This window comes from Mandrillus leucophaeus, unplaced genomic scaffold (genome assembly GCF_000951045.1).
Source record: "Mandrillus leucophaeus isolate KB7577 unplaced genomic scaffold, Mleu.le_1.0 Scaffold600, whole genome shotgun sequence".
In the NCBI taxonomy this organism is placed as follows: Eukaryota; Metazoa; Chordata; class Mammalia; order Primates; family Cercopithecidae; genus Mandrillus; species Mandrillus leucophaeus.
The window spans coordinates 117,937-131,662 of record NW_012106476.1 but is presented as its reverse complement, the minus strand read 5'-3'; the positions used below and the strand labels follow the sequence as shown (position 1 = coordinate 131,662).

General features: G+C 36.0%; 1 protein-coding gene across 1 annotated transcript; it reads left to right on the top strand.

The window, feature by feature from the left end:
• Positions 1–3,730: 3,730 nt before the first annotated feature.
• LOC105553658 (keratin-associated protein 13-1) lies at positions 3,731–4,567 on the top strand. The gene has a single exon (XM_011999779.1). It carries the CDS (start codon positions 3,835–3,837, stop codon positions 4,348–4,350), a length of 516 nt encoding a protein of 171 aa, XP_011855169.1. The 5' UTR covers positions 3,731–3,834; the 3' UTR covers positions 4,351–4,567.
• Positions 4,568–13,726: the final 9,159 nt, after the last annotated feature.

Below are 13,726 nucleotides of genomic sequence, written 5' to 3'. Positions count from 1 at the left end.
GCTATTACATCTTTGCAATAGCATGAAAAGAGAAGACAGCATATTATTATCAAAAACTGCACATTACAATCAAATTACAATAGTACAAGGAGAAAATAGATTACCTTTCCTCTATCTTTAATGTACTTTATAGTTTTGGACAGACGAGCCGTGTCCAGAGGAGGTTACGGTGGTCAGGCATGCAGTATGATTTCACAGGGCTATGAGGATCTCCTATGGGCTCCTGGCTAGGTATTAACCTTTCAATTTAAGGGAGTAATTTCCAAAAATGGTGGTACATCAGAACCACGAATGAGGCAGCCTTAGGAGGAGTTTAATCATATGTTTTTTATTAATTATTTGTTGGTTTATTTGCATGTCCTAAAATGACCTATTGTTCATTCTGTTGCATATTCAGAAGCTAGACAACACTGATTTCAGCATTTGCCCAGCATATAAAAACCAACTCAAATTCTGCTGGCTTATAAAGTATTTGAAGTCAGAGGAGATCGTTTCAAGCCAGTACATGATGCAGGCAGCTCATAAATATAAGTGAGGTGGTTCAGTGGATTTGTGATTTGTTTGATGATTGATGCTTCATATTCTAATCCATCATCACAGACATGATGTATTTTCTTATTAAACATGAAAGAATATTTGTCAAGTACACGAGGATATAGTTTTCAGAAATTTTCTTGAAACCCAAAGCTTCTTAATTCATCTCACATTCTCTCACTTATGATAGAGACATTAACTAACACGACAAAATAATAGTGCAGGCTTGATGCGTATTCACAACTGAAATGTGGCTGTAGAGCTGGGAGACAAGAGGGGTGGTTAGAGTTGTGGGGATGATAAGAAGCATGTCCCACATCCATGGAGCAGATTGTCTTCAGTTCCAGCCAACTGTGAGTGAGAAAATACAGCATCACCAGACTTTCGGAATTTTTTAAAAAAAGAAATCACAAATCCAAATTTTTGTGAAATCTTTTGATGGTTGAATATTAGCAACTAATTTATAGTTTAATAAAATGCCCAGGGGGGCCTGCACTTGTGAGGTAAACGAACCTATGCGGGCTGGATTTGACAAAGGACCTGTGAGTTTGTGGTCTATTATTTTAACCGAGGAGGGCAGGATATGCATGGGGAGGAGAAGGGCACTATTGCAAAGCAGGGAGTGCAGTCATAAGGGTGAGCCCTGATAAAAACATTTGATGACTTTGTTCATTTGATTAACACTGGTCCTATTTCCAGTTAACAAACAGTTACCCTTAGTTGTGATAGGATGGTTATCTTCAAAAAGTTCCTTGGAAAATGAAGATATGAGAAAGAAATGGTCTTCACAGCATCATGTGGGCTAGGACTTTTCTCCTAGCTGCCAAGAGCCTATAGAAAGAAATTTTGATATTTGGAAGATCGCAAGATAAAGTTGTTAAAAGTAAGCGTTTGATGTGGGGGAAGCTTCTTTGTCATTTTTTTGACTTACGCAAGTTTTATCTAGTGAGTTCTAAAGAAAATTCCAATTAAACACACACTTACATTAAGAAAAAGTTGATACTTTTAGTATCTGTTGTATAGTTTTATTACCTTTTTATTAACTAGATTTGCAATTCCATGACATAAGCCATGACTTTATACTTCTTGAGCCCCTGACTTCACATATTTGGACTTTGGAGTATATTCGTCAGGGAATTTGTGTCTTGAATTGTTAGAAAACATATATCCGAAGAACATAATAAAGCTACCAGACATTTTCTTATTTTGTTTTCTGTTTTGGTTTGGGATTAAACAGCAGCAAAGACAACAAAAACAGCAGCAACAACACACACAGCAATGTAATTACTAAAAGTGAGGCTGCGGCCCCAGAGAGAGACATTGTCCTGACAGGTGTCCGAGGGAGACCTGGCACTCCATGTAAGTCCCTGATGTCTTTGAGAGACTGTCATGAGCACATGCTCAGACATCTTGGGCAGGGCATGTTAGCAGAGGCAGAGACAGATATAGCGTAATGAAGGGTAAGGTTGAGGGTACTTCTCTTGCCTGACATTTTCCAAAGCTCTATTATCACTCCCGGGGAAACTGGGAGGAACCCACTGCTCCAGCTATGCTGCTGTGGACTAGGAGTCCCTTGTAGCATCCTCAGGCTGTGGGTGTATCTGCGGGGCTGCCTGCACTACTTCTAATACATCTAGTCCCCAGTGTCAACCTTATAAGCCTTAGCAAGTTTTCCTCTTAAGTAGAAGGACTGGAACAAGGACACTGCTCTGCCACAAACTAGAAGACCCCTACAACCCTGGATCCACAGCTGTTTGCAGCCGATCCTCATACAAATAGCCTCCATTGCCAACAGACACAGGTGGGAGGTGAACCAGGGACATCTGGATCAGAGGCGCACAATCTCAGGCTTGAAGCCCTGCTGAAAAGAAATGATAGAGGGTGTTACAGCTGTCGCATTGCTCACAACAAAGGGCAATGTTTAAAAAAAAAAAAAAAAAAACTTTTCTGTCATAAAAAATAATTCAAGTATTTTTGATGTACTATTTCTAGAAGAAACACTGAATTTTACTTCCATTTGTTCTCCAGCAAATCATGTTGACAAAATCATTGTCATATGTAGAGATGATCAAAGACTGACTATGCAACCAAAAAATGCAGAAAAAGGTTATAGATGAGGATGATGATAAAGGTATATTATTGTCTTGATTTTGTGACAGCTTGGGTTTTGTTAACTATGGAAGTTTTTATTCTAAGTTAATATCCATGTTGATATCTATCATTATATTCATGATATTGTATTTTTAATGAGGATCTCCAAATTATACTTTTCAACACCCACAAAACCTAAATCCACCTCTTTAAAGAGGGCTGGGACAGAGTCACATATCACAAGAAGGGAGAAAAACACAGAAGTTGATGTTACCCTGCAAATGCTCAGAAGGCATCCAAAATTTTGAAGTGGGGGTTTAGAGGTGTTGTAGGCAGGTAGGCTCCAGAACACTTACAGATATGAATGCATCATACAAAAGGCATCAAATAAGTTTATTTGAAAGCATTTTGATTTGCTTTAAGGATGGAGTATCTATCCATTAGTTGCAAACCCTGACAGTCCTGAGCATCCTTCTGCTGTTCTGACTACTCTGACTTGTTTCCTACCTCATTTCAGCAGTGTCTTCTACTTTGCTTTTTTTCACGAGTCCATATTGTTTTATTTATTTATTTATTTTTTGCTTTTGTTTTGATTTTTTTTCTAAATATTAATTTTTTAAAAAAATTGTTCAAGATAATATCTATGTCTAGTTATCTCTCAATTCCTTTGGCTTACTTTTATGTAGGCCCTCGATACTGGACTTATAAGCACTGATTATAGTAAGCAACAGATGGCAAACTATTTTGGAGAGTATGAACCAATAAGATTTCTGCCTCTAGGCCATGAACAAAAAATATGAACGCATTGCTATCCCCACCCAAGACAGAAAGAATTTCCCAGCCAAAACAGGAGCAGATGTATAAATCATGGGCAGAGAAAATAAGAGGGGTTTTCCTGGCCATAATGGAGTAGGCATTAATCACATACTGTCATAGCATTTAAAACATAAATGTATTTCATTGACGCAGAGCTGTAAAAACAAAATGAGTTCTACCATAAACGTAAGATGAAGGGTGTTAGTTAACTGCAATTACAAGGAAGATTACTAAGTTACTTATATGCAAAGGTGGGAGCTCAAATTTGTGAAGGATGACCCTGTAAGGTGCCACACCCACGGCTGAAAGTATATAAATGGTCCTGTCCAGGACTGGCATCCAAACTCAGAATCTTCTCAGTGTAACTCAGCTGAACTCACATCTCCTGTCAACATGTCCTACAACTGCTGCTCTGGAAACTTCTCCTCCCGCTCCTTTGGCGGCTACCTGCGCTACCCAGCCTCCTCCTGTGGCTTTTCCTATCCCAGCAACCTGGTCTCCAGCATTGACCTCTGCTCTCCCAGCACCTGCCAGCTGGGTTCCTCTCTCTACAGGGGCCGTCAGGAGATCTGCTGGGAGCCCACCAGCTGCGAGACGTCCTTTGTGGAGTCCAGTCCCTGCCAGACCTCCTGCTACCGCCCCAGAACCTCCTTGCTCTGCAGTCCCTGCCAGACCCCTTACTCTGGGTCTCTAGGCTTTGGATCCAGCAGCTGCCGCTCCCTGGGCTATGGATCGAGGAACTGCTACACTGGCTGTGGGTCCAGTGGCTTCAGATCCCTGGGTTATGGAGGCTGTGGCTTCCCTTCCCTGGGCTATGGCTCTGGATTCTGCCGCCCAACCTACTTGGCTTCTAGGAGCTGCCAGTCTTCTTGCTACAGACCAACTTGTGCATCAGGCTTCTATTATTGATCATCTTCTTAAATTGCTAATTTTGTTGGCCAATGCCATTAATGCCTCTACTCATAACCTTTATTGTCTTCATCATGTACAGAAAGAATTAGCCTCTTATTCTCTAATTATCAAGTTCTCAGTTTGTCTTTGGCCCCAAATACTGGCTGGTAGGCTTCATCTGAAAAACTGTAATTAGAGTACTAGCTCAAAATAAATCTTGAAGTACACATTAAAAGTAGAATTTGTATTATTTGATTTTCTTCTATAATTTATAAAAAGTCAAATCATTTTAATCCAATAAATCCATTGGTCTCATACTCAGCTATGTTTGTGGTGGTTTTTTTATTGTTAGGTTTTGGTTGTGATGTATTAGGGGATTATTATGTAACAATTAGTGTATATATATAGGAATAGATTTGAAAATCATATGAAGTTTGGGATTCAAACAAACTTTTGGGGGTCTCAGAGATTTTTGTTACTCAAACTACAGGTAGTGGAAGTCTACTAAATATACAGGCTTTTATTCATTAAAATCTCAGAATCAGGAATTAGCTTGATCTCCTTACAAAATGTGGATTCTTGTGTCTATGCCAAAAAGTATAATGTAGCAGACTAGTTGATAGTTATATCAGGAATCTGCAGAGAAAAAAAATTTAGAACTATATGGTTATAGGTACACATAAAAGAAAAATTAAAGACAAACCAAAATGATTTGAAGTAACTTTTGAAGTCACCCAATATTTGTTGGTAATCATGATCAAATGCCTGCATCTCATTGATGAGAATTCAATATGATTCAATTATCTACATATGTGTAATAAGGGATACCATGAAACTTGAATGGAGGATTGATATTCCACCTCGGTTTTTATTCATGTTTCACACTAAGTAAAGCTGAAGATAATAACCCTTTGATATCATCAGAAGCGATAATTTAATTCACATCTGAGCATAAAATTAAGGAAATGTTATTTCTCTTTTTTGTGGTACTATTCTTTGTTTTCTCAGGCAAAGTAGTTCCAGAAAAAAGTAAGTGTGACGATAAGTAGATTTCAATAAGGAACCTAAAGCTGAGAACAAAGAGTTCAAACAATGTTCCATAACTATTCCCATTCATTATTCCTTTAGACAACAGCTGTTAGAGAAAGCGATCTATTATACAAGTAAGTTATGTTAAATGTAAAAACATGGAGACACAAAGATGATAAGGAATGTAGAGGGAAAACTTATTCTATGATATCTTAAACGAGCTGCAAATTTTTGACTTGCAAAAACAGAAATATCAGAGGAGAGAAATCTGGGAAGATTAGACACAATAAGCAAAGCAGAAAGGACTGAAAATCTTTGTGTATTCAAGGAATGATAGGAAATTTAGCTCAGTTACAGTTACAACGCAAAGTGATTTAATATGGTGTGGTAATGACAAATACGGTCATTCAAATTACTAAAACAGTCTTGAGATAGGGTACTTTTTTTTTTTTTTTTTTTTTTTTTTTTTTTTTTTTGACAGAGTCTTGCTCTGTTGCTCAGGCTGGAGTACAGTGGTGCTATCTCGGCTCACTGCAACCTCCGCCTCTGGGGTTCAAGCGATTCTACTACCTCAGCCTCCCGAGTAGCTGGGATTACAGGCGCCCACCACCACACCTGGCTAATTTTTTTGTATTTTTAGTACAGAAGGGGTTTTGCCATGTTGGCCAGACTGGTCTCCAACTCCTGACCTCAGGTGATCTGCTCGCCTCGGCCTCCCAAAGTGCTGGGATAACAGGCATGAGCCGCCACACCCAGTTGAAATTGGGCACTTTTACTCCATTTTTCTCTTCTATTCTAATCACTTATGTGCTTTTAAAAAGAAATCTCTTATCCAATGATTAGGTTCATACCTAAGGGTATTAGGTTCATACCTAAGGGTAAGTAAGTGAAAATCAAATGCTCACAAATGAAAAAACTATTTATAACTAAAGTCTTTTGTTTAGAAAATCTAGACAAGGAAAACACATGTGAAGATATTCAGAAATTATGAGTGCCAAAATCTAAGAAAGGTCTTGATAAATAAACAAACAGGAAGTCATAGAATCCATGACTACTTTTAGAATAAGAATGTTGTTCGATCCAAAAGAGAGGCTGAAGTACAGTCCCAAATCATTTCAGTACTTGATAAGGTTAAGAGGATATAGGAATACCAGGGCTCTTGTTCTATCCTGCCAAAATCAAATTTAAATTCTTCCAGGAGGAGGATAACATCACAGTGAGCTCCAAATTATTTCTTTACATGATAAATATAGATACAAATGTAAATATAGATACCTATTTATTTATATAGATACCATTGCAGATACAGTTATATCTAGATACACATGAAGACACAGATATAGTCTAGTATCCAACAAAAATTTACCAGACTTCAGAAGTTAAGAAATTTCTAAATCCAAAATATAGATATATGTAGCAGAATTAGGATCACAAGAGCTTCAGTAAATGAAAATATTACACATAAATGTTAAATAACTATACTTGACATGCTTAGAGAATAAAAAGATAGATGAAAATTTTGGCAGAGTACTGAAGTATATTAAAAGAACCAAAAAGAGATTTTAAAATTGAAAAATGTAATAAATTAAAATATTGAATTGGTGAATGGATTGAAACAAAATTAAACATGGCTAAAGAGATAATTAGTTATTGTTCAGTAGAATATATACAGACCAAAAGAAAAATTATTAAACTATTTAAAGGAGTTTAAGAGACTATGGAACATGTGTAACAGTCTAACATAGTTGCTATTGGAGTCCTAAAACAAAATTGTGTGTGTGTGTGTGTGTGTGTGTGTGTGTGTGTGTACATATGGCTAGAAATAAGTCCACATATCACTAAATCTAAGAGAAGTTATATGTAATAGAAACAAATTAACAGGGGATCCAAAGATAATTTTTGAATAGAGGAAAGATCAGATACATATAGTCAAGAACTACTAAAAATCCCATGCACGATAAATGTGAAGACAAGCCCATAACTAGGCATATTGAAGTCTCACTGAGGAACAGGAAAGAAAAAGAGAAAAACTTAAAGCAGCCACAGGTGGGAAAAAATTTAAAAAGAAATTTACCTTCATCAAAGCAACTGAGATTAAAAGTTAAATTTTAAACAGAAAAGAAGAAATATATAAGAAAACAAATACATGTCCTCAAATGTTAAAAAAAAATCAAAACTAGAGTACTACAACCAATGAATGTCTGTTTTAAAAATGAAGGAGAAATATAGACATTTTCAGACAATCAAATACTTACAGAATGTGTCAGTAGCTTTCCAGCACTAAAATATATAATTAAAGTTATACATAGTCGAAACAAAATGATCCCAGAATATAGAAAAAAGGTGTAAGAAATAATAAGTAAACAAAAGATACATACTGGGTAAATTTAAGCAAGTATGGTTGACTCTTGAACAAGTGGAAGTTAGGGGAACTAACACCCTAACCAATTGAAAATGTGCAGGTAACTTTGGCTCCCCCATAAACTTTACTAATAGCCTACTGTTGATCAGAAGCTTTATCAATAACATAAGATTTAAGTTAACACACACCTTGTGTGTTACATGTATTATGAATTATAATCTCATAATAAAGTAAGCTAGAGTAAAGATAATGTTAAGAAAATCCTAAGGAAGAGAAACCGTATTTACTGCTGATTAAGTGGAAGTGGATCATAATCAAGGTCTTCATCCTTGTCTTCATGTTGAGCAGGCTGAGGAGGAAGAGGAAGAGGAGAGCTTGGTCCTGCTGTTTCAAAAATGTCAGAGGAGAAAATAATCAATTTATAAGTCAGCCTACAAAGTTTAAACCCGTGTTGTTCCATGGTCAACTGTATTGCTCCCAAAAGCATGAGGGCAAATCTATCTATCTATCTATCTATCTATCTATCTATCTATCTATCTATCTATCTATCTATCTATCTATCTATTTATCTACCTACCTACCTATTTAATCTATTATCTATCTATCTACCTATCTATCTATCATCTATAATCATATATGAAATTAAAATACAGAAAATTCTAACAGTGATAAAAGAATTGAGGTGAGGATAAATAGTCTTGAAGACAGACTTCTAATTTTCCTGTTTGTATAAGTCGTAAAAGTACTAACTTATGCTAGCAAATCAATGTGTGCTGTGATTTCTAAGGCAGCACTGTCCAACAGCATTTTCTGTGGTGATGAAAATATTCTCATATACGCACTTTGCACTGTATGGTGTCCACTAACCGCATATATTCTATCACGCAATTTTTATGTGGTTTATATGACCCAGAAACTGAATTTTAATGTAATTCTATTTTAATTAATATAAATTAAACTTAGTAAATGTGGCTAGTGGCTACTCTTGGATAATGTGGTTTTAGGGTAACCTCTAAATAAATCATAAAATAATGTATACCATCCTGCATGCCTGTCAGACTGTGATTGTTAAGAAATATCCTATTTTATATCAAATAACTTCTCGTTGGTTAGCCAACCTTGTCTGAGATTGTAAAAGCAGAAATAGCATGTTTTATTTGCTTATTTTGCTGGATATATCTTTTTATATTTCCCTTTTCGTTTTTCTTATATTTAATAAAAATCTCTTTTAAGTAAAAAGTTGTTTTGATGTTTAGCCTGCTCTGACATTTGATGTTTTTGTTAAGATTTTAAAAATCATATCATATTTAATTATCATTACATTCAGACTTCTAGCTATAGATATTTACTCTGTTGTTGTTGGTTGATCCATTTTCTATGTTACCTTTTCTCATTTTCTTATTTATTTATTTATTTACTTATTATACTTTAAGTTCTATGGTACATGTGCACAACATGCAAGTTTGTCACATAGGTATACATGTGCCATGTTGGTTTGCTGCACTCATCGACTCGTCATTTACATTAGGTGTTTCTCCAAATGCTGTCCCTCCCCCAGCCCCCCACTCCCCGACAGGCCCTGGTGTGTGATGTTCCCCGCCCTGTGTCCAAGTGTTCTCATTGTTCAATTCCCACCCGTGAGTGAGAACATGCGGTGTTTGGTTTTCTGTCCTTCTGACAGTTTGCTGAGAATGATCTCATTTTCATACTTTTTTTGGGAGAGGAGCACTTAATGAAATGGTTTAATGCTACGACTTTACAATTTAACTTACTATTTTTTCCAACTTTTTAATTTTTAGCAATTTCTTAAGAGATTTTAATGAGCATTCTCCATTTACACTTCTACCTATATGTTAAGAACAACATGTGAACAATCCATATTCGGGCATCATTAACTTCTGTTTCAGTCCTCTTTATTTCCTCCAACTTTCCTTGTGAGCTTACTCTCCTAACTGGAGAAATTCCTTTGGTGTTTATTTTAGTTTAGGTTTATCTGATATGGATAGCACTATAAAAACACGATATTTGGACATTTTACAATGGAAAAATAATCCTAAAGAGATTTGGAAAAAGTGTGTTTTACAATAAAACAGAAAATGCCTGAGAAGATTTGAAGGTAGAAATGTAGAGACGGTACTGCCTGAAGAGAGTTTTTCCAGAAGAGGCATCTCTCTCAATGAGTTGTAAATATGAATGACAAAAGAAACCATAAACATATGAAAACATATGAACTATGTTAATATTGAATCAGTTTTTATTTGAATTATACAGAAATGGGAAAAAAACCCATAGAGTTGCTACTTATCTCCCCTCAGCTCAAGGGTGTCTGACTTTTTGAGTGCTTCCTCATGTGTACAAATTTATATCCACTTTCACTTTGTTTCAAATTAGTCTTCTTTTGTCATTTTTCCTCTCCTCACTGGTTCTGGTTTATCTCTATGACACACCATGTCTCTCGTCCTATTTATCTTATCTATTTTTCCCTTTCCAGTGAATGTAAAAGCAATATATAATATAATATATGGAAAATAATTTTAAGGAAATCATTGGTGATTAATAAAATTAATACATACACTGCTAGTTTAGTTTACGGAATTCATGTTAATGAATTCATTCTAATGAATCAATGGAAATTTTGCTTATGCATTTAATTCATGAAATAGATAAAAACCAAATGCATATAATCTAATAAACTCATACAACCTGACATCCAAATATACTAACAGTTTCACTGTTAGTTTTGTTGTCAAAGGAGCGTTTTCACTTGTTTTGTTTGGGATGTTTTAGTTAAAAGTTCCTATGCCTCTGGAAGCAAACTGGAAACTTGATTGATTGGTGGAGGTGAATTAACTTATTTTGGGTTTTAAATATCTTCCCTCTTTAAGACGGCTATTTTTTGGAAATTCTATACCACATGCATAGACTTTATATGAATAATAATTTCAGGAACAGTATATAACAATTTCTTTCAAAGAATGTGGTGTTATGATGTTTGCTGAATAAAGAGGAACTTGGAAATAACAACTGAGAGAAAAAAATTTAAGTCACGCGGAAATTTTTTTACATAGGCTTAAGTAGCTTTCTTGATTCAGTCAATGCTAGGTGGCCAAAAGAACCATATCCATTCATCTCACCAAGTATTTTAGCATACAATTAATTTCCTTACATGTGTACAAGGAAGAAACCAATCAACCACTATGAGAATTAATTAGGTTCATGAGATGCAGGGTTTCACCTTTGTAGATCTAAGACTCAACTTCAACATGAATGGAGAAAGCAAGCTTTTCATATCATCAGAAATGATTGTCTCATTCATACTTCAACACACATTTGCAGATGCCTAGTTTTCACATTTTATGTTGCCATTCTAATATTTTATAGCCTAAGTATTAGAGAAAGTAATAAAATGCTAAGGTAAGTTGTATATTGGTAAGACCTAAAGCTAATAGCATAAAGATATCTTTGTATAGCGCTAAAAAGGAAAGTTAAAAGCATTTCCCTATCCATTAATTTTTAGATCTCTACAAGAATCATGAGAAATGTGCATTTCATGAACTATAGTTATTTTACATATAAGGAAATGAAGACTCAATGTGGATCAAGGATTCACTAGAGGTCCCGGTCTTAAAAGAAAATCAAGATTCAAGATTTCATGAAAGATGGAGACTAATATAAGAAACAAAAACACCAGTAGTATGGTAGCGATTAAAGAGAATTTTGGGAAGATGAAATAAAATGAACAAAGCAGAGATGTATAAATGTACTTGTATTCAGCAAATTATTGGAAATCAAGTTATAATTTGTATGATGTAGCAATGGAAAATCGGTCTACAGATATATGATAGGTACCCATTCGTTTATTGTTTGAATGTCTTGAACTTTGGATCATATTAATCTTGATCTTCTCTGATTTATATACCATTGAAGTGCTTTTCTGATCATTCTTACTCTATCTCCTTAGCTATCTAAATATTCTCAAGTACTTTACAAAATAAAACTTTTGTCAAATGTTATATAAAATAATATATTTTATACTCATGTATTTTGCATAAGCATATTTTCATGTTGAACATATAATTTAACATAATATAAAACATGTGTATAAATATATAATAAGTGATGAAATCGCTTTCATTTCCTGCTACATCTGAGGGAGCAGAAAACTTGTAGTTCTTTTGAGTTCTGAAACATATTTGTCACCTAGAAACACCTCTCTGGCCTATAGACCCAGGTTTAGGTAGCATGAGGAGCAGGAAATGATTCTGCTTGTCTAAGTATAGATGCAAGCAGTCCTGCTAGTCCGACTAAATCTGGCAAACTCTACAGTATTGGGTGTATCTGTAATATGAAAAAAAAATGCAGTGTGGAATTTATGGCACATTCCAGTGGGAGAATCATAATGTAGGCACATGGATGTGTATGGCCAGGCTTTATAATCTTTAGTGGTGAATCAACATATCTATGGGAAGTCAGTTTCTGGGATACAACCAGGCCATGAGAGAGATCCAGAACTTGGCCATGGGGCAGCAAGTGACCACCTTTACTCAGCTTACACCTGGCTACACTGGGAGTCTGGAATGCCAGCTGGAAGAGGAAGGAAAAATCTCAAACTGGGTTTGCAGATAGATGGACTCATTATGTGGATGTATTTAAACATCATGTTGAGCAAAATATCATCTCTCTTGGCAGAACGTAACGTTGAGTACCTGGTTATCTACTTGGTATAAAAAGAAAAATGGCCACATTTGATGATACTTCTAGCATTCCTGAATGATAAAAGGTGACCTGACCAGTTAGTTAGCGACCTGGAAGGGAAAATACTAGAATATTGATACAAGAAAATCCGGTGTAGACATGCAGCTGGTCATATGGGAGTGGGCACACAGTGTGAAGATCTTTGCATGTCTTCTTAATGCTTACCAGAATGCATCCACCATGGAAGAAGAACTAAAATATCAAGTACACAAAGCAACTCTGCAAGTTGATGATAGCCAGGCTTTGTCACCATTCCCCACATTAGGAGGCTGCTAGGAAGGATATTTTATATTTTGGGAGAAAATTATGAAATGGGAACTGACTTTCAGATGCACAAAGCTCACTCCGAATCTGAGCACTAAAAACCCTGAGTCATTTTAGGATGCAGACTTTGTGTTTTTCTGGTTCATGTCTGTTTCCAGCAATTTCTCATGATGTGTTATTCTTCCACCCTCTGTTGGATGTGAGAAACACCATATAATAACATGTAATAGATGGGAAATAATTTTGGAGAATATAAATCAGTGGTGACAAGTAGAATCAATCATTAAAAGCATCCTTGCAAAAAACAAAGCTGTGCCACTGGTTATTTGACACAGGAGAAAAATGACAGACAGAATCCCAAGGCAAAGTATAAACAGATACGAATGGACTCATGGCCAGAGAGGAAAGGAGGGCCTTTTCAGAACAGGAAAGGACGGGCATTACTAACAACTAGAATTACAACTAGAATTTCTGATGTAGAAATGCTCATTGGCTTTGTGCTATAATAACAAATTATAGTATCCATAAAAACAATAAAAAGCCAGTCAACTACAATTATAGAGGAGGTTAATGACTTACACATATGCAGAAGAGGGTGTATAAATGAGGGAGAATTAAACCTGTACTGTTCCATATCCATTGATAGAAGTATATAAGTTACTCAGTTCACAAGATGGCCCTAAGTCTGAGAATCTTCTCATTGTAACTCAGCCAAACTCACATCTCCCATTAACATTTTCTACAACTGCTGCTCTGAAAACTTCTGTGGCTCTTCCTACTTGAACAACATGGTCTACAATACTGACATCTGCTCTCCCAGCACCTGTCAGATGGGCTTCACTCTCTATAGGGGCTGTTAGGAGATCTGCTGGGAGACCACCAGCTGCCATTAATCCTGTGTGGAGTCCAGCCCCTGCCCGACGTCCTGCTGCCATCTGAGGAATTCTATGCTCTGGAGCCCCTGACAAGTGACTTAACCTGTAT

Bases quoted from the DNA above. Each gene is read 5' to 3' on its own strand.
- LOC105553658 (XM_011999779.1), top strand. From the start codon at position 3,835: ATGTCCTACAACTGCTGCTCTGGAAACTTCTCCTCCCGCTCCTTTGGC.